The sequence below is a fragment of the Mesoplodon densirostris genome, chromosome 12 (genome assembly GCF_025265405.1).
Source record: "Mesoplodon densirostris isolate mMesDen1 chromosome 12, mMesDen1 primary haplotype, whole genome shotgun sequence".
In the NCBI taxonomy this organism is placed as follows: Eukaryota; Metazoa; Chordata; class Mammalia; order Artiodactyla; family Ziphiidae; genus Mesoplodon; species Mesoplodon densirostris.
This window is the reverse complement of record NC_082672.1, coordinates 28,893,839-28,918,897: the sequence shown is the minus strand read 5'-3', so window position 1 is coordinate 28,918,897 and position 25,059 is coordinate 28,893,839. Positions and strand designations below refer to the sequence as shown.

Below are 25,059 nucleotides of genomic sequence, written 5' to 3'. Positions count from 1 at the left end.
AGAGGCCTTGAATGAGCAAGAATCATCTAGCAAAATGCCCCGTTCCTTCTGCAAGCTCGTGCTTCACACAGTGCAATAAAAACAAACTGTGGGGGCTTCCCTGGTGGCACAGTGGTTGAGAGTCCGCCTGCTGGTGCAGGGGACGCAGGTTCGTGCCCCGGTCCAGGAGGATTCCACATGCCGTGGAGCGGCTGGGCCCGTGAGCCATGGCCGCTGGGCCTGCGTGTCCAGAGCCTGTGGTCCGCAACGGGAGAGGCCACAACAGTGAGAGGCCTGCGTATCACAAAAAAAAAAAAAACCAACTATGGAAACATCATCAGGTATATAGAGGTAAAATGGGAGACCTAGGTATTTGGGGGGAAAACAGAATATTAAAGACTGGAAGCACCTTTCAAGCTCTCTCCTACAATCTCCACATTTTGAAGGTTTGGAATACGAGGCTCAGAGAAATTGCCGTCTGCTGTATGTTTGATGACCTGCCTTGCACACCTTGTCATTTCGTTACTCCGATAAGCCCCTAAGTGTGACTTTTGCTGTTTCTGTTACAATTTCTATTAATAAAAGCTCTTGGGCTTCCCTGGTGCCACAGTGGTTAGGAATTCACCTGTCAATGCAGGGGACACGGGTTCGAGCCCTCGTCCGGGAAGATCCCACATGCCGCCGAGCAACTAAGCCTGTGCGCCACAACTACTGAACCTGAGCTCTGGAGCCCACGAGCCACAACTACTGAAGCCTGTGCGCCTAGAGCCCATGCTCCCAACAAGAGAAACCACTGCAATGAGAAGCCCGCACACCACAACAAAGAGTAGCCCCTGCTTGCCACAACCAGAGAAAAGCCCACTTGCAGCAACGAAGACCCAATGCAGCCAAAAATAAAATAAATAAAACAAAATAAATTAATTTTAAAAAAAAGATTTAAAATGCCAAAAAAAATTTTTTTAAAAAAGCTCGTTAGTTTGTTTACTGACTCTGAAAGCTGCTAGTTTACATTTACTACACATGTGGAGGAAGTATGGAGAGGCAGGAGGAATTGGCCACGAACAGTTGTGAGAAGAGAGGGGAGAAAAATTACTTCTGTAAACTGGTTTTGAGGACTTTCTCCCAAAGCTTTGAAAAGACAGGACTGCCACTTGGGGAAAAGTTAATGTCTAAAGCAGAAAGAAGTGAGGCCTTCATCCTCTCAGAAGCGATTTTCAAACTGTCCTTCACTACCGGTAAGCAGGGTACAAAAACAACATAGGGGTCCTAACCAGGATGTATTAACAATAGAATGGAATGGGTAGGAATGGAATGGAATGGAGTAGAATAATGTGAGTCATGACCCAAAATGTTTGAAAGCCACTGCCCAATAAATACTTTTTTTCAAAGTAAAGGAAAACTGGGACTTCTCTGGTGGTCCAGTGGGTAAGACTCCATGCTCCCAATGCAGGGGACCCAGGTTCGATCCCTGGTTGGGGAACTAGATCCTGCATGCACACCACAACTAAGAAGTCTGCATGATGCAACGAAGATCCCAAGTGCCGTAACTAAGACCTGGCACAGCCAAAATACATACATACATACATACATACATACATACATACATACATACAATAAATATTTTTTTAAAAGCATTCTTTAAAAAAAATAAAGGAAAACCCTTCAAAGTCAGTTGATAAAATACAAAATCCTATCAAAAGAAGAAAAGGTAATAACATTTATTTATATATATCTAGAAACTTTCTTTACTTCCCAACAGGTCTCTCCTCCTAGCTCATACACTCAGTCTCAACCTCATCTTTCAACCTCTTAAAGATTCTCCAAAGCCTTTCCCTTGGCCATCTCTCTATACAATGCCTATTAGCAAAGCCAGGCTATAGCACAATTACTGCCTTCTTGCAGATAACTCTTAACTATTGTAGCATTTGCCACTTTTTATGGGGCAAATACTCCAACCAGAGCCAATTTCAAGCAACTCACATGACTTCACTGAACATAAAATTGGAAAGAAATGCACATTCGCATACATTACATAGTATTTCCATCACGCAGATGTAATAGAGATAAACACAAAAGCAGATTTAACAGTGAAATGTAGTAAAATAATTAGGAAATGATGAGTTTTCAATATTTATTACCTTTTAAAATCTATTTAATTGTAGGTTTATGTAATTTAGTATTTAATAATGTCCGTGTCTAAGGACTGGCTCCCAAATCTTTGCCCCAGGACACCGCTGTCCCAGCTCGACCTCTCCCACAGGCTCTGATCCCACACTCTCTACCACCTGCTCAACAGCTCTACCCGGATCTCTTCCAGAAGAAACCACAAAGTTAACATACCGAAATCTAAACTCACTTTCCTCTTTGAATCTCCTTAGCACTCACTTCTCTTCCCCTCTTGACTTCCCTATTTCTATTAATGGTGCCTCCAAATAGCCATTGGTAAAGTCTTGAAGGTTCTGCCTCTGCAGTGTTCTCAGGATCTGCCCCCTCCTTTCCATTCTAAATAGGGTTACTGTCCCAGTCCAGCCCAATTAACTGACGGATCTCTTCTCCTACCCCTTTTTCTCACTCCAATCTATTTGTGATACTGTTAGATTAACCTTCCAAATGCACCGCTCTGATAATGTAGATCTTCCATTCAAAACACATACACTCTGACTTGGCCTTCAAAACTCTGCTTGCTCCAGGAAATGTGGCCACCTCCTTATTCCCTGTGCTTGGAATACACCTTGTGGTTCCTGATCATGTGCTTTTGCTCACACTTTTCCCTTCCTCTGGAATGTCCTTCCCACATCACACACACACAAAAAACCCTCATACCTTTTATTTAAGACAAAGTTCAAATGGCAATGAAAATATGCAGTTTGGTTGTCACAGGAATACATATATAAGTTTATGAAGGTCTGGAGGTTGAAAACAAACAGGAAATGCCAAACCGAGTAATCCTTTAAGGATAAAACTTTTTTGGTCACTGTCCTGTATGGAGGCTCTGTGAAACATATTGCACTAAGCACTTCCCCATTGTTATTACTAAAAGGTTTGCTGTGAGCCAACATGAGGTTTATCTCAAACCTATGGATTTCAATTATACATGCTACAGCTGTCATTCATTAACTGAAATGATCAAGAATTGTCTGTACTTTAACCATTTGGTGTTTACTGTAATTATTTCCCTCTTAATGCTCTGAGCCAAATTGGGTTGAGGGGGTGGGAAAAGGTGGGTGGTTAGAGACATGGGGCCCCTGGGGCCTGGTCTGTCACCACCATTGATAATCCTCATTCATCTTTGGGACACTGCTCACAGGTATTAAAGATCCACCATGTGCCCAGAATTTCTCAGCAGTCAGAAGCAAAAAAGCTGGAATATACATCTTTCTTCTGTCGGCCCTTCCCCTCAGTGTTTAGAGTAAAATAAAATGCTTTAAGTGCTTACTTTCTGGAGGAGGAGATGATCATAATGACGACCAGCATGTGATTAAGTGATTCCTTTTCTTTCAAGTTTCAAATATGAAGCTGAAGTTTAGTAGTAAAGGAAGAAGAAATAGGATGCCACAGCCCAGCAGCGGCCACTGGCACCAGCTTTCCAACGGACCTAAGTTGTCTTGGGTTTTTGAGAGCCTGATTCCTTAGTCCAGGAGAGGTGAAAGAGAATGAGGTAGGGGAAGGTGGTGAAAGGCAACAGGCAGAGGGAAAAGTGTTTTGAAGCAGCCTGACTTCACTCTAATACCGAGATAGTCAATGACTGATCCAGAGACAGCTTCCATGAAAACTGTTTGGATACTTGTTAAAAATGCAGAGTTTCCTGGGCCCTGCCTCAAACCTACGGAATCATCTAGTCTCTAGGGGGATGGCCTGGGACTGTGCATTTTTCATGGATACACTTAATGATTCTTATTCTAAAGACTGAGGATTGCTGGTTTAATGTTGTCCAACTATGGCCTGCAGGCTGGATATGGCCTTCAAGCTAAAATGGTTTTTACATTTTTAAAGGGTTGTAAAGAAAACAAAAAGAAAAGTAGAAGGATATGCAACACAGCCCAAAAAGTCTAAAACATTTGTTATCTGGCCCTTTACAGAAAAGTTTGCTGACCCCTATCTAGCACATTGCAAATAAAAGGCTGTATCTGAATTTAGATCTAACCCAGGCCTGCCACACTAAAATAACTGATGCAGCAGATCTTTAAAAAAAAAAAAAAAGATTTTGATACTAATGAAATATATAATGTCATCTAAAAACGCATTTGCAATAATTATAAGTGGAGGAAGGAAATGTATAAATATAGTTACAGTTAATATTCTGCAATGTCTTTGAAAATACATTTTCATCCATACAAGAATTTATAATTCCATTTGATTCTATCCTTCTACGTACTTATCAGGTGGCAATATATCCCAAATTAGCCTAGTAAAATCATTGCATGCATACTCTTTATCAGACTATATTTGTCCCCATCCATATTTTTGTCACACATATGAGGGAAAACAATGTAAACCTAAACTCCAACGTGTCTGGGGAATGACAATATTATAAATTCTCAAAACAACATGTATGAAAATGATGCACTAAGGGAATAAAGGAAATAAAATTGAATTTGGTATTTTCTACTTAAAAGGAGTTTAAGAATCATAGACCACTTCCATCTCCTAAAAATCCTGGGAAAGAGGCGGTGAATTCACTTTGGGAAGGGTTCAAACACTCTTACTGTGCCAAAGAGGCTCAGCATTTGGGAATCATGCCAGTTAGATTCATAATAATCCCAAAGACAGATGCAATTACTTTAAGGGTGGGTTCTAGATGTTTGTTCTAGGTATTTTTTTTTAAATTTGTTTATTTTTGATATGGAGAAAGAAACTTTATTATAGAAACTAGAAATAAACATTGGCTTTTAAAATATATTAACTTGCAAGCGACTTGTCTTTCAAGACCGTGAACTGAATTATCTCACAATAATTTTGTTTCAGTGTTATTTTTTTTTCCTCAGGAAGAAAGGAATATTAAAACCTAACTAGAAACTAACACTTTTTGATAAGGATTTAAACTATACTACAGTGTTAAGAAACAAAGTTTAAAACACCAGATAAAATCTTGAAACCAAGCATGCTTCACCATTTAATAAAATTGTGACTCATTTCAGTAAGAAAATGCTTTTTTAGTAAGAAAAATGCTTTCTGAGCTAAGTTTGAACTGCCGGGGCACATGGGACACTCACAAACCCAGTCAGCAGAAGTCTCAAACTCCTATAAGATTAAAGGAAAAATAAATTAGTGTGTACAGAGAATGAAAAAAAAATCCCCAATGGTACAAGTGTATAAACGGAAGTAAAACTAAAACTCCCCTAAAATCCCCCAATCATCAATCCTTATAAATTCAGCACTTATATTCTCCCTTTACTTCTTCGGGAGCCCCTACTTAGATGAACACGAAGGTCTTCGTGATTTTTATCTCGTAAAACAAAGAGTCGTAAACTATGCTCAACGTGGATACCGACCTCCGTATCACAAACTGTTGAACTTTTAAAACCATGCAAACACACGTGGGGTTTCCTGAGTTCTGCTGGGGGCGGGCTGTTTGGAACCCTGTGGATTTTGCAGGTGTGTAATCCAGGGCGCGCGCTGCATTCTGCATGGGCAGAGGTGTGTGGTGGGCGCCGCCTGGGCCGGGCAGGGTGGGTGGGGCCGGGCGTGTGCCCCGGTGAGAATGAAGGCATGTGACAATGCGAAGGTGGCGTGTTGGCTCCAGGATCTGGGTGGAGAGTGAAAGCTCCGCCGGGGTGAGCCATGTGTGAGCGGCGATAGCTCCAGCCCCACTCGTACTTAGGTGTCTTTGGTCATCAAGTTAAATTAGACATGAGCTTTATTTAAAAAAACAAATACAAAAAACATAGCCAAACATCCTATGCAAACGTATGCTCCCATCCCCTACTGCCTATCCCCCAACCCAACATTACCCTATCGCCAGGGAGCTGAGTTTTAAACCCTGCAGAAAATCCAATCTCAAATGCCGGAGTCCCCCCCACATCCCCCCGCCCCCCTTGCCGCCCCTGCGACAGTGAGGCAGAGCCCGGCGAGCTCGGTTCGGGTGCCCAGGAGCAAGCCGAGTGGGGCGACGGCGGTGCGGCCACCGAAAAGGAGGGGAGGAGGCATCGGTGGGACGTGGCGCGGCCCCGCGCGGCCCATGCCGCGGAGCGGGGTTTGCTCAGGAAAGGACGCCGCCGCGGCCCCCGGCCGCCCCTCCCTGGCCCCGGGCTATCCGCCCGCGCGCCGCCTGGGCCTCGCAGCGCGCCAGGAGCAGCGCGGCGGCGCGAGATCCGAAGGGGAGCGGCGGCCCCGCCGGCCGGGCAGCCCGGCGGGCGGCAGACAAGGCTACCGCGGAGGCGGTGGACAGGGCGCGTGCGCACTGCAGGGGCGCCAGATTTGGCGGGAGGGGGAGTGTCCAAAGCTCTTTGTTTGATGGCATCTCTGTTTACAGAGTTTACACTTTAATATCAACCTGTTTCCTCCTCCTCCTTCTCCTCCTCCGCGACCTCCTCCTCCTCCTCCTCCTCTTTCTCCTGAGAAACTTCGCCCCGGCGGTGCGGAGCGCCACTGCGCAGCCGGGGAGGGACGCAGGCAGGCGGCGGGCAGCGGGAGGCGGCAGCCCAGTGCGGTTCCCGCGGCTCCCAGCGGAGCCCCGCGCCCGCCGCGCCATGGCCCGGAGACCCCGGCACAGGTAACGGGGATCCCGGGCGGGCGGCCGCGGGCGGGGGCGCGCTGGGAGCCAGGCGCCGGGAGAGCAGGTGGGAAATTGTTCCCGGATCTTCTGCGGGGCTGTCAGATCCTGCGAGGACCTAGAGCCCCTGCCTTGGCAGCAGAAGCCGCTCGAGGGACTGATGAATGGAAGAGCCGATGCGAGAAATGCATTAGGACGTTGGGAAGCACGCCCTGCGGTTCATTTTGCAAGTTGCACGGGGGTACGTTCTCTCTAGGGGGAAAAAAGCAGCACGTTCCAGCCGGGGGCAGAGCGGTGCCCACCATTCCCGGGGAGCCCACTAGGTCCCTGGCTTGATGCCGCGGGTGTCGGCGAGGGAGTCGCAGCGTAATTGCTGGATGCATTGCGATATGTTTGGACTTGGAAGTGCAGAGCATATGGCAGATATAGGGAAAATGCCGGATTGTGTAGTAGCTGCAGGTAGTTCGTGTAAATTTCATTCATTCTTTATGGAGGCGAAGAAGAGTGTCAGCTGACAGGCGGCTGGAAAGAAGATTGTAGGGGAGGAAAGGATCTCTACATTTGCAAATTGTTTTAAGCCCTGGTTTTGAAGGTTCTCATCATTATTCTCTGCGAGGCTTTTAGTTCTGAAGCAAACATTGCACACCCACTCCCACGCACCCGCGACGCACATGTCAACCGCACTTGGGGAGGCTCGCCGGGTATCTTGAATGAAGTGCCCTTACATTTCGGCCGGAAGGAGGGGAATAGGGAGCGGAGGAGGTAAAGACTGGTCCGAACTGTCACTTGCTGAAGCTCCCGCTTCCACCAGTCTCTGGACTTCCCGGACTGGACGCGCCGGAGCTCCCTGCGGGTGGCCGGGTGTAGGGGCTCGCTCGGCGGCCGTCAAGGTTGCCACTCAACGGAAAGGGACTGAGGCGGGCAGCACCCAAGGCCGCTGCCGCGCAACCGGGACGCAATCCCCCGGAGCTCTTCCCCTGTGCAAGAGGTCCCGGCGCGGCGCGCGCACGTGGACCCGGCCGAGGTCGCCGTTCCTACCCGCGCCCAGCTCTGTAGCCTCAGGTCGCCCTGTCGGAGGAGGGGAGACGGGACGGACCCTCGCCAGGAGGTTCTGGGAAAAAGTCCCTGGAGGCAAAGTAAACCCACCCTCTTTTCCTCGGGTTTTTTGATTTTCTTTTACTTATTTGTTTTCGAATCAGCGATTACGGGTCCTCTTGCAGAGCTAGGAAGTTGCAAAGAGCGTGGGTGTGGGCCCCGCTGCAGCACCCTTGGCCGGGCCTGGCCGGGCGGGGAGCGGCGCCAAGGCAAGGCCGGGTGCCGGAGAAAAAGGGAGGCGACTTGGGGGGCCGCTGGCTCCCTAAGCCTCGTCCAGGGCCCGGCCGCGCGGGGCAGGGGTGCTGTCCCTTAAGTGGTTTCACCTTCGCCCTTGGGACTTAACAGTAGAGCAGCGGAGGTCACCTCTTTTTTCGAGAGCGGAAATTAGGAGGAAGAGGAGAAGGAGGGAGCTGGGAAGGGGTGCTGGGAGGAGGCGCGGGGGAGGCTCCGCGCCCCGAGATCTCGACTGTCCCCGCGGGGCGGGGCCGCGCAGGTTCCCTGTGGCTCCCAGGTAGCGGAGAGGGGAGGCGGCCAGGAGGGGCGGGAGCCTTGAACCTGCTTCAGGGGGAAGAGAAACCCGGCTGCGGGCTTGAAGCCGTTTCTTGCAAGGCGAACGTCAACTCGGCAGGGATTGTTAACCAGGTCAGCGAAATGAGTCTGAACCCTGTTTCTAGAATCACAGTAGCGGCCACAAGGCACTTCCTCCCGCTCCCCTCCCTTTTCCCAACCCCCAACACTTCTTTTCTTTTTCGTTTCTTTGCACGGTTTGTTTCCTTGACAGAATGTAATATTCATAGTCGTACTCTTGTAACCACACCAGGTCTAGCAGGTGGGGAGTCGGGTGCATCAAGCTTGAAATCAGCCTTTGAGAGTCTTCTGACTGTTGGGTCTGAGATCTTCTCAGAGCAGATAAAGGAAAAGTTATTTCAGGTCCTTAGTAGAAATTAATCATGCTGCTTAGACGACCCGGACCATTTAGAACGAGGAAATCTCATGCAAAGCTCAAAGGCGTGCCCCGCGCCTAACCTGCTGATGGACCCAGGAGCTGACAGTGTGAGCAGCCCTGGGCTCGCCCTGCTCCCCTCATGGCCTCTTCAGGACCTGCGGAAGTTACACACCAAGTTTTCCCCAAGACTTTGCTTTTGCACATCTCTGATTTTGCACATTTCTGCTTCATTTTTAAGAGTCATGGAAGATGTGGAATTATCCCTTATTAGCCCTGAAAAATACCTTAGAAGTAAAATCCAAGCCCTCTGTATAGGCGAGGAACTGAGGTCGTGAGAGAGAGGAAGTGATTTGTCCAAGTCACGCAGCTAGGTGGAGGCAGAACTAGCACCTTTGCCTCCAGAACCCTAGTCCTGTTGGATGTCTATTCTCTCTCACCTGGTGTAGGCTGCCCCCTATGGGCGGCTGAATTTGTTGCTTATTCCTGAGTGTTGATCTGTTGCCCAGGCAGTGGTGTCCAATTACTGATTTGGAAAACATAGTCCTCGCACCAAGCGGGGGGAAAGGGTGAGGTAGTGGCGGGTTGAATTGGGAGATTGAGACTGACATATATACACTAGTATGTATAAAATAGATAACTAATAAAAACCTGAAAAAAAATATAGTCCTCAGTTCTGAAAACGTGGTCTCCAGATCCACCCAAACCCCCAAAGTTAAATTCAGTTGAATCTATGACTCCACTTTCAGATTACTCTGGTTTTCTTGGTATCCCTGATATTTCACAAGGGTGCCACCTCATTTGGGGGGCTTTCCAAGGAGTTCCCTATGAACCTTTCAAAAGATCTAGGATTATAACATTTTTTTCACCTTATGATGCTTGTGCTTTTTATTAAAGGGAAACTACTGTAATTTTTAATCCGAAGTTGGTTTAGAGCCCCTTGTTGACAATGTGAAACAGGATCAGGCTCTTGTTTAAACGGATAGACACTAAATGAAAGATGGTTATAGATTATAAACACTGTTTAGTGGTCTTTTATGTGGTAGCATTTTAAGTTTGGATCACATCCTACTTGTCACTATGCATCCTGGACCTTCAGATTGTTTCCCAAAATAATAGTTTTAAATTATAAGAACCTCAAATTCAGGATTTTAAGTAAGTATTTTTGCTTGCTTGTAAGGGATGGGTAATATATACTTGTAAGTTACTTTTGGAAGACAAAACCTGATATGAACATACATTATTCCTTTTAGAATAATGATCTGCATTATGGTATTGCTTTATATCATTATTTTTATTGTTCTTAGTTTGATGGAATTCTCAATATTACAATGATAAATTTTAGTAAATTTTTAAAGATAGTATAATTTTTCCTCATATCTTAAGTTTTATAAGTAAAATTATAACTAAAAGTAAACTGGCTGTAAAATGACTCTCACCTATCCATTATATGATTAATAAACATTAAGTATAGAGTTACTTCAAAAGTCATCAAAATTTATACTTTTGGTCAAGTAGGTAAAAGAAAAAGCTCTTTTGAAAACAGTAATGGGTTCCTTTTAAACCCACCTGGGGGAATCCCTCAGTTTTGAATTAGGTACATTTTAAGATCTTTCAAATACCATTCAGTCTGAGGTAGAAAAAACATGAGTAAGATTCTGACTACCATGTGGCCTAATTATTCACTTGGTTACTCTGGAAACTGAGGATTGTAAACGTGGCCTCAAGTTGGATCAACCTGGTCTGGAGTTTTGGACTGTTTGGTATTAATGTTATTTACAAAGCAGTTTGATCACTTGATCATTTATCCTTTCTCAGGTTTTTAAATCCTTTCCTTTTAGATTCTCTTAATCTTCTAATCTTTAAGGGATGACTATAATTATATTGTTGGGTGCATTACTTCTTGAATTTTTTTCTCTTAATAAAACACCAGTCCCATTAGGATAACATAATTGAGGTTTTTTTAAATTGTATTTGGGAAATATTACTTAAATGATGGGACTTATACCAAAGGTTTTGCGAGTGTACTTATGTAAAGGACATGGGCTCTCGTTCCTTTTATTGTCCTTAACATTAAGTTTTAAACTTAAACCTTCATTGGTTGGAAGGTTGCCAATTGTGTAACTTGTCACTGGTCTAACATTAACAGCAGGTTTAAACATGCAGAGCAATAGAAAGTGCCAGGTCCTTTGCCGTATCTGTGGATACCAATAACAGCAGAACCAGTTTACAATCCTAGAGCAACAGAGTGCCAAAAACAGTCTCGTTATGCAGGTTTTCAAAGTTTTATCTTCATAACCTTTGAAAAGATTGTTGAGGAGTTTTGGTGTAAGTTTTGTAATCCAGTAGTTTGAATACTCTTGTTTCAGTCCACATCTGCCCATTTTTATTTCTGCAGCATCTACAGTAGTGACGAGGATGATGAAGACATTGAGATGTGTGACCATGATTACGATGGGCTGCTTCCCAAGTCTGGAAAGCGTCACTTGGGGAAAACTAGGTGGACCAGGGAAGAGGTAACCAATCACATAATCAAAACATGGGGAAAAACCTAGAGTGCATCCATTTATAAAAAACAAAATTTCAGCTAAACTACAGATGTTCAAACTCATTAGTGGGCTCTTTGACTCTTATCCTAGCCTGCCTCACCACTCCCCCACACGGACACTATACCATCCTTTTCCAAACTTTTTGCAGTTGTTTGAAGGTCCCCTCCTCACTTTGCTTTATCTGTGTTTCCTTTTGCCTATTCTGTTCTTGTCCCTTTGCCTCACAAATTCTTACTACTTCTTCATCACTTGTGAAGACATCACTTCTTCTGTGAAGCCATCCTTGGCTTCCCCAGACAGGTTGGATTCATCCTCCAACCAATGGATACATGTTCTTATTTATTGTTGCTGTAATGTATATGCCCCCCCCCCCCCGCTCAGTAGACTGTAAGTCTGCTGAGGGCAGAGCTAAACGTCTATTCATTTTTGTGTTCCCTGAAACCAGAATCGATTGCCACAAAGTGGGATATTAACAGATGTTCCCTGAACAAATGAATGAATTGCTATTTCCAAAAACAAAACAAAAGAATAAAGCAAAACACTCACAGAACTTGTCTTTTTATAATGGGTTCATTTAACATTCTTGGTATATAATATTACACAGAGAAATATATGTGGATGTCTGTTCTGAAAGCATTAAAAAATGGATGGAGATGTGTCTCCTTCTCACCTCTCTTTTTCTGCTAGCTTATCATATCTTGATCTCTATGGGAGTGGAAAAATGCTTAGGAGGCAAAATTATTAATGCAAGAGAAAAGTTGCTTGTTTCTTCAAAGTTCTCTAAAAAAATTTGCTACCAATTGTAGAAGATTTCATGTTAGAATAAATGGTATTGACTCTTCTTCGGTTTCATCCTGTCCTCCTTCACTTAAACCAGAGCTCTCATTGACAGGCAGACGGGATTTCCAGTGAGGTCCATAGGAAATCCATAATTTACCTATGGAAATTGTGCACTTGGGTGATTCTCAGCGATTTAGAAGTTCTGTTTGTAACACTGGTTTCCTAATTCCTGTGACTGTGTCATAGCGGGGACCCACATTGTGTGTGAAAGTTACCTTTGCAGAAACATGAGGATTCTCTTTTGCTTGAACATGTTTAGAAAGACACTTGTGAACTGAAAGATTTCACCCTGACGTTTAGCGTCTTCTGTGTTCTAATAAGTTTGGTCTCATTTAAATTGTCAACACATTGATACAAAAGCTAAATGATTTTCTTACATCATACATGCCTTCGAGTATAATTAAGAAAAGTGATCTTACATTTTTTTATATGAAAGAGGTTGAACTTACTAAACGTTACACTAGAGCTTGAACTATTTCTTACTGAGAGTCTATCTATTGCCATAGTTCAATGTCTCTTAAGTCAAACACTGGAGTTCATTACTTTTTTCCCACAAAGTAAAATTTTAAAAGTTACCATATGTTAAACATTCAATGTGCCAGGCATTATGCTAAATGTTTTGCATAATTAACTCATATAATCCCCAAATAACCCTGTTGACGTCATCATTTCCATTGTACAGATGACAATACTAATGTCCAGAAAAGCAAAATGATATACCCAAGTTTATACAACTAATCAGTAGCTGACTTAAGATTCAAACACTGGTCTGTCTGACTCTAAATAAATCTATGCTGTAAACCAGTATATCACCTTAATATTTGTTGAATTTGGTTATTTTTGAGAGTTTTTTTGGGGGGGTTGGTTCCCCTTTAACTCTAACTTGAATAGAGTTGTACAGTAAATGACTGATATCCTAGGATTACCTTTAAATGTCTTAGGATGAAAAACTAAAGAAGCTGGTGGAACAGAATGGAACAGATGACTGGAAAGTTATTGCCAATTATCTCCCGGTAAGTTAGTAATTTTTTATTTCTGTAAAAGGAAATCTTCTCCCAAAGATTTAAATAAGATATTGTAGGAGATGATATTAAGACATTACATATTTGCTTGTATATAAGAAGTAAGGGAGAAATGCCTTATCTATAACTTATATTTCTATTGTAATGCATATAATTAAAATTTCTAAATATATTTTTAAAGGATTTTTACAATGTATTTTAAATGTTTGCTTCTTATTTTATCTTTTAATTTTTTAAGATATTATAAATTAGCATTTTGATGATTTGTTGTATGGTAGATGACTAAACTCATGGTATTTCCCCCAAGTCAGCTTCTTTTAAATTTCCTATTTTTTCAATAGCCATAATTCTGGTACCCTGGTTTAAAAATTTTGGCGTTCTTTTAGACTTATCATACTCCCCCATCCCCTACAACCAAGCAAGGATTAAGGAATCTGGGATTCCTTTGTTTATTCTTCTCACTGTTCCGTTTGTTCGGCCCCTTTCCCTCTTCTCTGGCCGACTGCATTGCCTTCATAACTGGCTTTCCTACTTGTAGCTTTCTACTTTCCCATACATTCCAGACACCACTGACAGATGGAGCTTCATAAAATGCAGCTGTACTTTACTTTTCAAAACTAGCAACAGTAACTTCGAGTCTCACACATCAGGTAAACTGCCTGGCCCATGAGGGCCTTCCCATATGCCTCAACTTACAGCCCCAGTTCTGTTTCCTACTTCCCCTCTGTAAGCAGGTTTGGTTGAATTCATTTCTGCTTTCCCTCCTGAGGGCTTTTGGCCCTGGTGATGCCACCTCCTAAAATGTTCTAGCCATCCTTCAAAGTCCATGCCAAGAGCTTTTCTGTACTCCTTCTAAGGAAACATAATTTTTCCTCCTCAGAAGATGCTCCTTTTTCCACCCCAATATCATTTTACTTTGGTCTCTTCTTGCATATGAATCAAATTCTGCCCTCTATTAGTTAATTACTTATTTGTCTTTTACTTCTTACAAGACTATAAACTCTTATAAAACAAGGCCTATCTTTATTCATCTTTGTTCATTGTGCAATATTAAAACTTGTGGTCCTAAATTGAAGCACATCTCTTAGTTTGAATGGGAATCAAACTTGAGTCATTTAGAGTGGGTTTCCATAAAAGTCCAACATCAATATGGAATCTCTAAGAAGTCCTAATCCATGTGGGTACTTCCAAATGCAATACACTGAGGTTAAGGTTAAGTTAAATTGACAACCAGGTATGCAGTACGATGATCCTTTAGTTCACATGGCAGGACTATTTCCCTCAGGATGCCGAGCTTCTAATTTTAGATGCAACTTTGATATATTCTTTGTATGTTCTTTAGCTGTAAGTAATGGGCTCTCCACATATGCCCTAAAATATGTTCTTGAATGTTTTCACTGCATATTGTCCATGTGTGATTTATATTACAACAGTCTTCATGTGCTTATCACATCGTATCTGTATGACAGTGCATACTTTATCTTATTTGCCTAGAATCGAACAGATGTGCAGTGCCAGCACCGATGGCAGAAAGTACTAAACCCTGAGCTTATCAAGGGTCCTTGGACCAAAGAAGAAGATCAGAGAGTAAGTTCTTTCTCCGTTGGTGTGTGAATCACAATTATGAATATTCCCCAACGTTGTTGACTGTTTCCCAACTTGAAGAAACAGGTAAAGTGTGCAAACAGGAAGCAGAGGACTCCATTCCCATATTTCCCATGAATGAAAGAGGATTTTTAGAAATTTTCTAAAGATCTTGTAACATGAAGAATGATTACACTGACTCATTACATAACATTAAAACATAGGTTATTTTTGTGTGTTTATCTGAAGGTGATAGAGCTTGTACAGAAATACGGTCCGAAACGTTGGTCTGTTATTGCCAAGCACTTAAAGGGGAGAATTGGAAAACAATGTAGGGAGAGGTGGCATAACCACTTGAATCCAGAAGTTAAGAAAACCTCCTGGACAGAAGAGGAAGACAGAATTATTTACCAGGCACACAAGAGACTGGGGAACAGATGGGCAGAAATCGCAAAGCTACTGCCTGGACGGTAATAATATGTCAAAAAATATATTGATTGGGAAGAATGAGGGAGTGGGTATTGAACATTCTGCTTTAAAGTGTATGGTGAGTGAATTACATTTTATCGATGGTAAATGTTTCACAAGATAAACTAGATCCATAGCTTTTACAACTGGAAGAGATCTTAGAGTTTACCTGGTTGAGGACTTGCAGAATCCACCCAGCAGTGAGCTTGGGCCAACTTTCCTCAGCCTCAGTTGCCCCATTTGCAAAACGGGGTATAACCTACTTCGTAGGGCCAATGCTAGTATCAAGTAAAAGAAATGTCAGAGCACTTTGTAAACTACGAAACTCTAAACACATAGAAGGAAACCAAGGATAGACAGTTTGTCTTTGGTCTGAGTTCACACAGCTGGTTAAGTGACCAGAAGGAATTTGGCTACCATTTTCCTGATACCATGTTCATTTCATTATACCACTTGGCTTAATTTTTTTCTTTTGAATAAAGAAAGATTGTATTTCTAGAATTATCATACTACTTCCAGGTTTTTAAGCTGCTTCCAGGTTGTTAAGCTTTCTTTTTAATGAACAAAGCACGAAAATGACCTCATTATGAGGGATATCTATGGAAGCTCATTTTTATCCCACTTTCCCCATTTAAACAGTTTATAACGGATGTCATTTAGTTTGAGAGATACTAATTATAAATCTTACATAAAAATATTGTAAGATAGGAAATATTTTAAATATTTTTATTCTTGAGCTTCATAACCCCAAAGTGGAGAAAGGGTCATTTCAAAGAAGGCTATGGCTCTCATGGTATATGCAGTGTTCTCTTGTGATGTTCTAAAACATTTCCTCCCTCCTGGTTCAGTATAAGCTTAGAGAATTCAAGAGGTTGATAAAAGGAGGCCTTTTCTCCCATATGGTCTGAAAGGATATGCTGTTGATTCTTCCAAAAATTTAAGGGGCAATTGAACTTCCTCTTTCTTTAGCATACATTCCCCCACCCCCATCGAAATAGTAAAAGGGAGGCTTAAAACGGTTTTTTTGAATTGAGAAACTGTTTTCCTGAGAATTGAAAAACTTTAGTAAAAGTGTTTTGCAGTTTGAAAATATATTGGGGAGTTAGCCTCTTTTCCTTCTGGATCCCATTTTGCATTTTCGCCTCTGGTTATGGTTCCGTTTGCCTGGTTATGGAACAATTTGAGGTGGTTTTCAAAAGGTGGGAATTTTTTTTACTCAAAATCTCTGGCTAGTGCTCTTCTAGATAAAGAGTAGACGCTGAGACAGCAGCAACATCATTATTGCTCACTGGACTTTACTGAGTGCCTGTTGTGATGTGTAGGCCCTGCTAAGCCACACTCAAAGGAGTAATTTTCTAGAATAGCCAGAACTTTAAGTTGTATTAGAGTCTTGTATCACAATCAGTATAAACATGAAGGGTGTTGTATTGGAAATATTCTTAACAAGGAAACAAAATGGCTAAAAGATTTCAGCATGTATAGAAAACTATGTAAGTTCCCTATTATGTAATTTAGAGAAACCTATCAATTTTTAATTAGGCGATAGTGGAAGCGTGATTTTTAGGAGGCAGAGAAGACAGAAACAATTAAAAGGAAAAAAAAAAACACTTGTAGTGGACCAAAAGAAAGGGTCTCTGTTAGAAACAGTTTTCTGTCAATTATCTGTAATCTGAATTGAAATTTTTGTTTGTAAAATGTGTATGTGATATATTTCTGTGCAGAACTGATAATGCTATCAAGAACCACTGGAATTCTACCATGCGTCGCAAGGTCGAGCAGGAAGGTTATCTGCAGGAGTCTTCTAAAGCCAGCCAGCCACCAGTGTCCACAAGTTTTCAGAAGAACAGCCATTTGATGGGTTTTGCCCATGCTCTACCTTCAGCTCAACTGCCTCCAACTGGCCAGCCCTCAGTTAACAATGACTATTCTTATTACCACGTTTCTGAAGCACAAAACGTAAGCCATTCCTCAGAATTTAGTTGAATGAGAGAGATGCTATTTTAGCTCCAGGTAATAATGATACCTTTCAGGTGCATACTTCTCAGCTTTCATGAACATGACCATGATCACGATCAGTCGAGAGGGGTAGGTGTTGTTATCCCTGATATGGATCCAGAAATGAGGATGTTAAGTGATTTGTCCAGGGTTACACAGCTCATAGAGATAGTACAGACTAAAATCCAAGTTGTTTGATTCTATCTTGCTGCTTGGAATCTAATTTGGGAAGTTAGCTTTTGAATGTAAATTTACTTAACAAGGTAGTGCTGAAGAAGAATGGGAGTATGGAGGTGCAGTCGTATCTAATACTTTTCTCTGCCCAAATGAAAAGTGAATGTAATATTACATTTAAAGAGGAAATAGTTTGATGCTGAAATTTAACAGATGATTGTAAGTTCAATTCTGGTAGTGATCTAGCTGAAGTATCTTAATTTATTCATTCAGTAAGTGTTTACCTTCTTACTGTGAATCAGGGGCAGTTTTGTGACTGACATCTGACATCTTTTATCTTCCTTTGAATCGGTGTGATTCTTTCTTCATTTCTTGATATTTATATTTATGGGAAAAAAATCTTCAAAATGGGTGGGAAAAGAAGAATGAAGAGAAAAAAATCAAGAAACTTGAATCTTAAAATCAACAATAATAAATGGTGAAACTTATCCAAGAATTCAGAGCTCATAAGCAAGTTCTATGCAAAACATATTAGTAGTTTTTACTCTTCTCTGTCTGTTCCATATATTTGACTACAGACCCTCCTGACTGGTCTCAGATGAATGAACTATCTTAAGAGGTGCTATACTCTTTCCTAAAGCTCATAATAATTCACAGAAAAATCTTTTTATTTATAAACAGCCAGTGCCATCCGTTTTTACCATCAAAACTTCTTTCATACACTCGTGAATGTATTTTAAATTATAATTTTCTTTCTGTTTTACTCTAAGGAATACTTCCTATCAGGATCGATGAGCACCTTAAATTTCTTTCACTCTGTTGCTTTAGCTCTTTAACCATTATTAAAGGCTTGGCTAAAATTTCAAATTGGAGTTGGGTTTTATTTTGCTTTGTGAATTTTATCAGAAAAGTGTTTGTTTGTTTGTTTGTTTTCCTTAGTCCTAGAGCAAATCTTCAGGAAGCCAACAAGTCCCCTGAAGCACGTGTAACCACGAATGACTCAGCCTTTGTTTGTTTTGCCTTTTTTTTAAATTTAATTTTATTTATTTTTTATACAGCAGGCTCTTATTAGTTATCTATTTTATACATATTAGTGTATATGTGTTTTTGCCTTTTTGACGTAGGTCTCCAGTCACGTCCCATATCCTGTAGCGTTACATGTAAATATAGTCAATGTCCCTCAGCCAGCTGCTGCAGCCATTCAGGTAAGCCCATTTGAAGATCATTTCGTGAAGAAACTCATTAGCTACTCAAGGCACAGTTCTGTTTCTTTCATCCAAACGCTTATTTGCACCTGATCTACTGAAGTTAAAAGAAAAGGGGGCTGTGGGGAGGTGGGCAGAGTTCTGGCCAGCAAGCTACACTTCCGGAGTGAATTAGTGCCAGAATTCTCAGGTTCTCTGATGTTAGAAGTTGAAACAATCCCTCCGTCAGCATCTCCTCTAGCCTCAAGTTTCACATCCCTCCCTTATGTCTGGGATAACATTCAGAGATTTCTACAGTGGCCAGATTCCGTTGGCGTTTATTCCACGCCAGGGCTGTTTGGGTTCTGTGTGGTCCCTCGTGAACCTCGGGCCACGATCATTGTATTTACACTTTCCCACCAGATCTTTGTCTTTTCTTCTCCCTTAACTTTTAATTTCAGAGACACTATAACGATGAAGACCCTGAGAAAGAAAAGCGAATAAAGGAGCTAGAGTTGCTTCTAATGTCGACTGAGAATGAACTCAAAGGACAGCAGGCACTCCCAGTAAGATGTCGCCGCCTACTTGATCTGGGCGGGGGATAACGCTTTCCCTTATCTTCTAAATATCACACTAATCAAGACTCCGTATATCCATTAATAATGTTTAAACACTAGGGGTTGCTTGTAATAAAATGCAGTTGGTATCACGATGTGTGTTGACTAAGTTGGAAGTAGTCCTTTTGTGTTGCCATAGAAACTCAATATCCATTTGTGATTCTCATTCTTGATTTTTTTTTCTTCAGAAGGACTGTAATCAATTCAAAGACTAGCAGAGAAAAAATGAAAATTCGCATTTTTTTTTTTTTTTTTACAAATCTGTGTATCTGTCGGGTGCCTATTCAGTCGATTTTTTCTTTTTCTATTATTCTTTTAAGCTAGATTTTCATACTTTATCATTTCAAACATGATTTGATGTATGTCCAGTATATACATGTAAAAAAGATATATATTAAATCTCTCCATAAGCAACATAAATGACTCTCTTTTGTTTGCACGCACAAAAGCTGTGTGGACCATTACCGAATTTTGACATCTTTTCTAGTGATTGGGCAGCAAACTGGGAAAGCAGCTTGCACTTTGTAACGTATGTAATTAACCAACAAAGAGAATAAAGGATGTGATACCCAGTAGGTATTCTGAGGAGTAGATTTCTTTTTGGTTAAATAATAAAATGATTATGTGCATATGATAGTTCGACCACTTTTTAACTTTAGTTAATGTTTTGCAATTTCTCCTGTTGCGTGGTCATGCTGAAAGGAGACTTCTGTTAATTTGCTCTTCTGCTTTCCTAACCACGTTGATTTGGCAGCCCTTCACTGCATCAGCGCAATCTGTAGCATTAAAAAAGGAGTAGAAGCCACAAGAGTATATGAAAATAAAAGCAATTCTAACTCTTGAATCCTCCAGCCTTTTTGTAGGTTAGAATGAGAATAGCCCACTTCTTAATTTGCAGCAAACATTTATGATCCTATTGGAAATTATGTTAAAGTCGATTTTTAAGACATTCCATGTGAGAGTTGTACTTTGTAACATAATCCCTCTCTATGTAGTTTTAACAAAATGATGACAGTGAAGGTAATCCTATAGATGACAGGCTATACCATTATTAAAAAGCAGGGTCTTGCATTGATAGAAGGAAACATCTTGACAACTGTTTCATAGGCGCAAGTTTTGGATGATGCAACGACTTTTATCTTTCCTCTAACAGCATCTGATACCTTGTGCAACTTCATTGCTAAGTTCCTTCTCCCTTTTTCCTCCCTGCTTTTTCTTTATTCCCCCACCCCCTCCTTAGACACAGAACCACACATGCAGCTACCCTGGGTGGCACAGCACCACCATTGCTGACCACACCAGACCTCATGGAGACAGTGCACCTGTTTCCTGTTTGGAAGACCACCACTCCACTCCATCTCTGCCGGTGGATCCTGGTTCCCTACCTGAAGAAAGCGCCTCTCCAGCCAGGTGCATGATCGTCCACCAAGGCACCATTCTGGACAATGTTAAGAACCTCTTAGAATTTGCAGAAACACTTCAATTTATAGATTCTGTAAGTAGAATTTTTAAGGCAAGTTAATGTTTTTGGAAGGGGAATTAGGAAACGCCTCAAATTGTTGCCATTTTCTATGGCGAATATCATGTTACTAGCATATGTTAATGTAAACGCATGACTTTAGTTTCTGTGTGTATATTTTTTCAATATCTGATTTCTTAGGCTACCCAGATAAAAAGGTAGCTTTTCACATATTTCCTTCCAAATGCATATTTTTTAAAATAGTAAAGTTAATAACCTATAAGTAGAGCCTGGGTAATAGGAATGATATTTGGATTATTTTAAACTTTTTTTTGTACTTTGTTTACTCCTTTGTGTTTCCCTAAAATTGTGCTTTGCTTTTGGATAGCACATTAAGAATTATGTTCACTCAGAGCTTAAAGCCATCTTTCAATATATTTGAAGTCGTAATATGTTCATTTGTTGGCACATGGCTTTCTCCACAAAATGTTGATTACCAGTCCCAACTGGTTCACTGAGACAAACCATCTCTGGTGAAACAAACTTGAATTCAGTATCACAAAAGCAGACACTCAATTCATTTCCTTTGTTTCCCAGTTGGTTAAAAAGCATTTACTGCATCTCCCATCAGATAGAAGATGAACATTGCCAAAATGTGCTATCAAAAAGGTCTTCTTTTTGCTTTGAACTGCATGTAAGTGATAGAGTGCCAGGAGGTCCCTGCAGCACCAGTGTAGGGCCAGCCTTGAGGCAGCATGGGAGACGCACCATGCAGTGTACCAGAACAACTGTTCATCCTGAAGCTATTTCTAAGGAGGTCAAGCAAGCAGGCCAGGTGTTTTCTTTGCATTCAGCATCTCTCTCTCAGTGCTGTGTTTCAGGTGATGGCACACATCATGCACACACTGTCTCAAAGTTCTGTGCCTCCCACATTGTTTCAGGATCCTTCATCGCGGGGTGATCTCAGCAGTTTTGAATTCTTTGAAGAAGCAGCTTTTTCACCTAGCCAACACCACGCAGGCAAAGCCCTCCAGCTTCAGCAAAGAGAGGGCAATGCGAATAGACCTGCAGGAGAGCCTAGCACGAGGGTGAACAAACGCAAGTTGAGTGAGGGTTCACTTGACCTGCCTAAGCCCTTCCCTCCTGCGAGGTCCAGCACAATTCCACGGGTCATCCTTCGAAAAAAGCGGGGCCAGGCCAGCCCCATAGCCACTGGACACTCTAGTTCCTTGATATTTGCTGACGTCAGCAGTTCAACTCCCAAGCGTTCCCTTGTCAAAAGCCTACCTTTCTCCCCCTCGCAGGTAGAGCACAATTTCTGCACAGCTGTTACTAATTTTCAACAGACACCTGAACCTTAATAATCTAGAAACTAATCCTTTGGAACAAATGACTCATTACTGTTGTCTTCACTGATTTCATTCCGTTGTTGCCTCTGGCTGTTGCTAAGTCATACCGCCTCCCAGAGTGTAGGCTGTCTGTAGACTGACTGATGATTTTGTCATAATTCTCTCTCTGACTTTTTGGTGATTCTAAAGAGAGTTAGTTGCCTGGGATGTGCTTTTATTTCCTTCAACACTAGAGTTTAACATTTCTATTTCTTCCTCTTCTCCCATCCCTTTAAAAACTTTAACAGATTTTCTGTCTCTTTGTTCAGTTATTGTTATGTGATTCACTGACCCAGGGGAGGAGGGAACCAAATTATGTTTAGATAACATTTGAGCTGCAACTAGAAAATTGAAAGGTTCCAGTCCATCTTTGAATGAAAAAGTTTTGGGAGAAAATGAGGAACAAATGCTTAAGAAAAATAACGTATGTTTTAATTTCAATTTCTCAACATGGGCTTTTCTGAGTCGTGCCATAATATTTTATTGACAGTTTTTGCCAATGAATGTTCTTATTTCCTACAGCTTTCTTAAGGCATGGAAATTATAATTTTTATCAAAGACTTGTGTTCCTTAATTATGAAAATAATTGAAGCTAAAGGATAATTTGGCACTTTAAAACATTTTTCCAATTATGCCTGTTGAGTCTGTTTTAAGAACAACTTAGGTATGAGCAAATGATATGCCCACTAAAAAAAGATCTTATTTATTTGCTTTTATTTTCCAAACCCTGTTCTGAAGTATATTAGTTCCACAAGACTTTAATGATGTTCCAGAAAAACATCTAAATATATAGGTATATAAGTTTGGGAAACACTGAATCAAACAAAATTAAAATGGCTTCTTTACTGCAGGACCTCTCAGAGTTTTTAATATACAGATGTGCATTGTGAATTTCCAGGAGGAGATTACAATATGTGTGTTTCCCAAATTTGTTCTACCTTGGAACCATTTGAGGAACACCTATTACTTTCCCAGAACATCAGTGTTCTGAGAGATACAGCTTAAATTATTCAAGAATTTTCCACATAATGTCAACTTTATATAATAATGGTTCATAGATCATTAAAGAGAAAAAACAAAGTATGAAAGAAAAAAATGATTACTTTCCAAAAAAATCACTTTAACACCTTTAATGTTAATAAGAAGCGCATCTCATTCTCTTTAATGACAAGTGTCACTTATTGAGAATGTTTTCTTAGGCTTTTGCAAGTTTTTCAGCATTGACTCTAGATTTTATTTCTTGGGAATCATACTCCAAATCCCGGGTGCTGAATTGAAATAAAACACTATGTTCTTGTTAGCATCATTGTTATCTCATATAGTGGGTCAGTAAAACATACCTACTTGTTAACAACATGTGATTTTTAAATTGGGCTGAGTAAAGAATCACTGTTTAAGTATTTTTTCTTTCTTCCCATATTTAGTTCTTAAACACTTCCAATAACCATGAAAACTTAGACTTGGAAATGCCTTCTTTAACTTCCACCCCTCTCAATGGTCACAAATTGACTGTTACAACACCATTTCATAGAGACCAGACTGTGAAAACCCAAAAGGAAAATACTATGTAAGTCTTTGTTTCAAGAAAAAAATTATTTATTTTATTTACCTATATTTAATTAATAGAATATAGTGCCCGAATGTCTGATCTATTTATATGTATGTAATTTTACTGATCCACTTGTATATACATAGTCATGTGTATTTCCACGTTGAATATGTCTGTCCTGGGCATGTTAGAACTGCCTAAAGGTAGAAGGTGGGAGAATAAACTAAATTACCTTTTGTAGTTCATTTCAAATTTTCCTATATATGCAAAGGTAATTTTAAAATAACTTTTCCATTCAGTTTTTCTGTTTGTTCAATAAGTCCTTTTCTTCTTCACCAAAAACAAGCTTTTTCAGCCTCCTTTCCTCTTTGATTATAAACTTCAGAATAAGAATGAGTATGGTTCTTTACTTAGTTCATATTTTTTTAATCTTATTTTTTTCTTTCTGAAATTTATCTATAGATAATTTGCCATCCCCAGGAAAATTATATGATTAGAAGCCAAGGAGTGATTAAGTAGTCATTTATAGTCAATAAAGCCTTAACCAATTCAAAGAAATGGGAGAGAACATCAATAAGAATTATAAGAAACCTTTTACAAAAGCAATCTTATTGTTTCCAATATAAAACACACTTTAAAAGGTTAACATATGTTTTCTGTGGGTAGATAAGAGATAATGAATAGATAAAATTGATTTTTAAATGACATCAGATCTTGACAATACTTATGGTCATTATAAAGGCTTAGGGGTACTACATGTGTTTTCAGAATGATTAAAGAAAGATGAGAAATATTTTAATGCTCTTAGTTTTGGGGTATGGTATTTTGAAATATGTAATGTACATATTATCTTTTCCCTAACAATACTCATCAGCATACGCTATTCCATATCAATGAGTTTACTGTATTCAGTAGAAAAATATTGAATTTAATAGGTAGAGAAATGTAAGGGACATATGTTCTTTTATATTTAACCAAAACTTGTTTTCCTTTTAAAGTTTCAGAACTCCAGCTATCAAAAGGTCAATCCTAGAAAGCTCTCCGAGAACTCCTACACCATTCAAACATGCACTGGCAGCTCAAGAAATTAAATATGGTCCCCTGAAGATGCTAGTAAGTTCTCACAAAGTTCTTGGGGTTTAATTGGTTTATTAGCACAGACAGAAGTTTTCCTCTGATGCAAATGTACCCAATCATCCCTTCAGCCTCAGACACCATCTCATCTAGTAGAAGACCTACAAGATGTGATTAAACAGGAATCTGATGAATCTGGAATTGTTGCTGAGTTTCAAGAAAATGGACCACCTTTACTGAAGAAGATCAAACAAGAGGTAAACATGAGATCCTTTGGAAGGAACAACCTTGCTGTTTTTGTCCCTTATGGGCAGCTTGATGTGTCTGGGGGAGGGGGGGAGGCACTGTGTAACAACACCACTTTTCATAAAAGATTTTCATATAAGATGCAGTTACGAGGTACTGCCAAGCTGTAGGCATGCAACTG

The 25,059-nt window shown here is 40.8% G+C and overlaps 1 protein-coding gene across 2 annotated transcripts in view; it reads left to right on the top strand.

The window, feature by feature from the left end:
* The first annotated feature begins 6,535 nt into the window (after positions 1 to 6,535).
* Positions 6,536 to 25,059, top strand: part of MYB (MYB proto-oncogene, transcription factor) — a 33,396-nt gene continuing 14,872 nt past the window's right edge. Inside the window, exons 1-12 of one of the 2 annotated variants that reach the window (XM_060114716.1) lie at positions 6,536 to 6,691; positions 11,128 to 11,245; positions 13,060 to 13,131; positions 14,635 to 14,727; positions 14,974 to 15,194; positions 16,914 to 17,148; positions 18,486 to 18,566; positions 19,007 to 19,111; positions 20,403 to 20,657; positions 23,434 to 23,576; positions 24,557 to 24,671; positions 24,764 to 24,889. In XM_060114716.1, the coding sequence (XP_059970699.1) occupies positions 6,669 to 6,691; positions 11,128 to 11,245; positions 13,060 to 13,131; positions 14,635 to 14,727; positions 14,974 to 15,194; positions 16,914 to 17,148; positions 18,486 to 18,566; positions 19,007 to 19,111; positions 20,403 to 20,657; positions 23,434 to 23,576; positions 24,557 to 24,671; positions 24,764 to 24,889 (1,587 nt within the window). In that variant the 5' untranslated portion in view covers positions 6,536 to 6,668. Of the gene's footprint in view, positions 6,692 to 7,738; positions 7,828 to 11,127; positions 11,246 to 13,059; positions 13,132 to 14,634; positions 14,728 to 14,973; positions 15,195 to 16,913; positions 17,149 to 18,485; positions 18,567 to 19,006; positions 19,112 to 20,402; positions 20,658 to 23,433; positions 23,577 to 24,556; positions 24,672 to 24,763; positions 24,890 to 25,059 lie in introns of those variants that run through there. The other variant, XM_060114715.1, reaches the window with a different exon arrangement.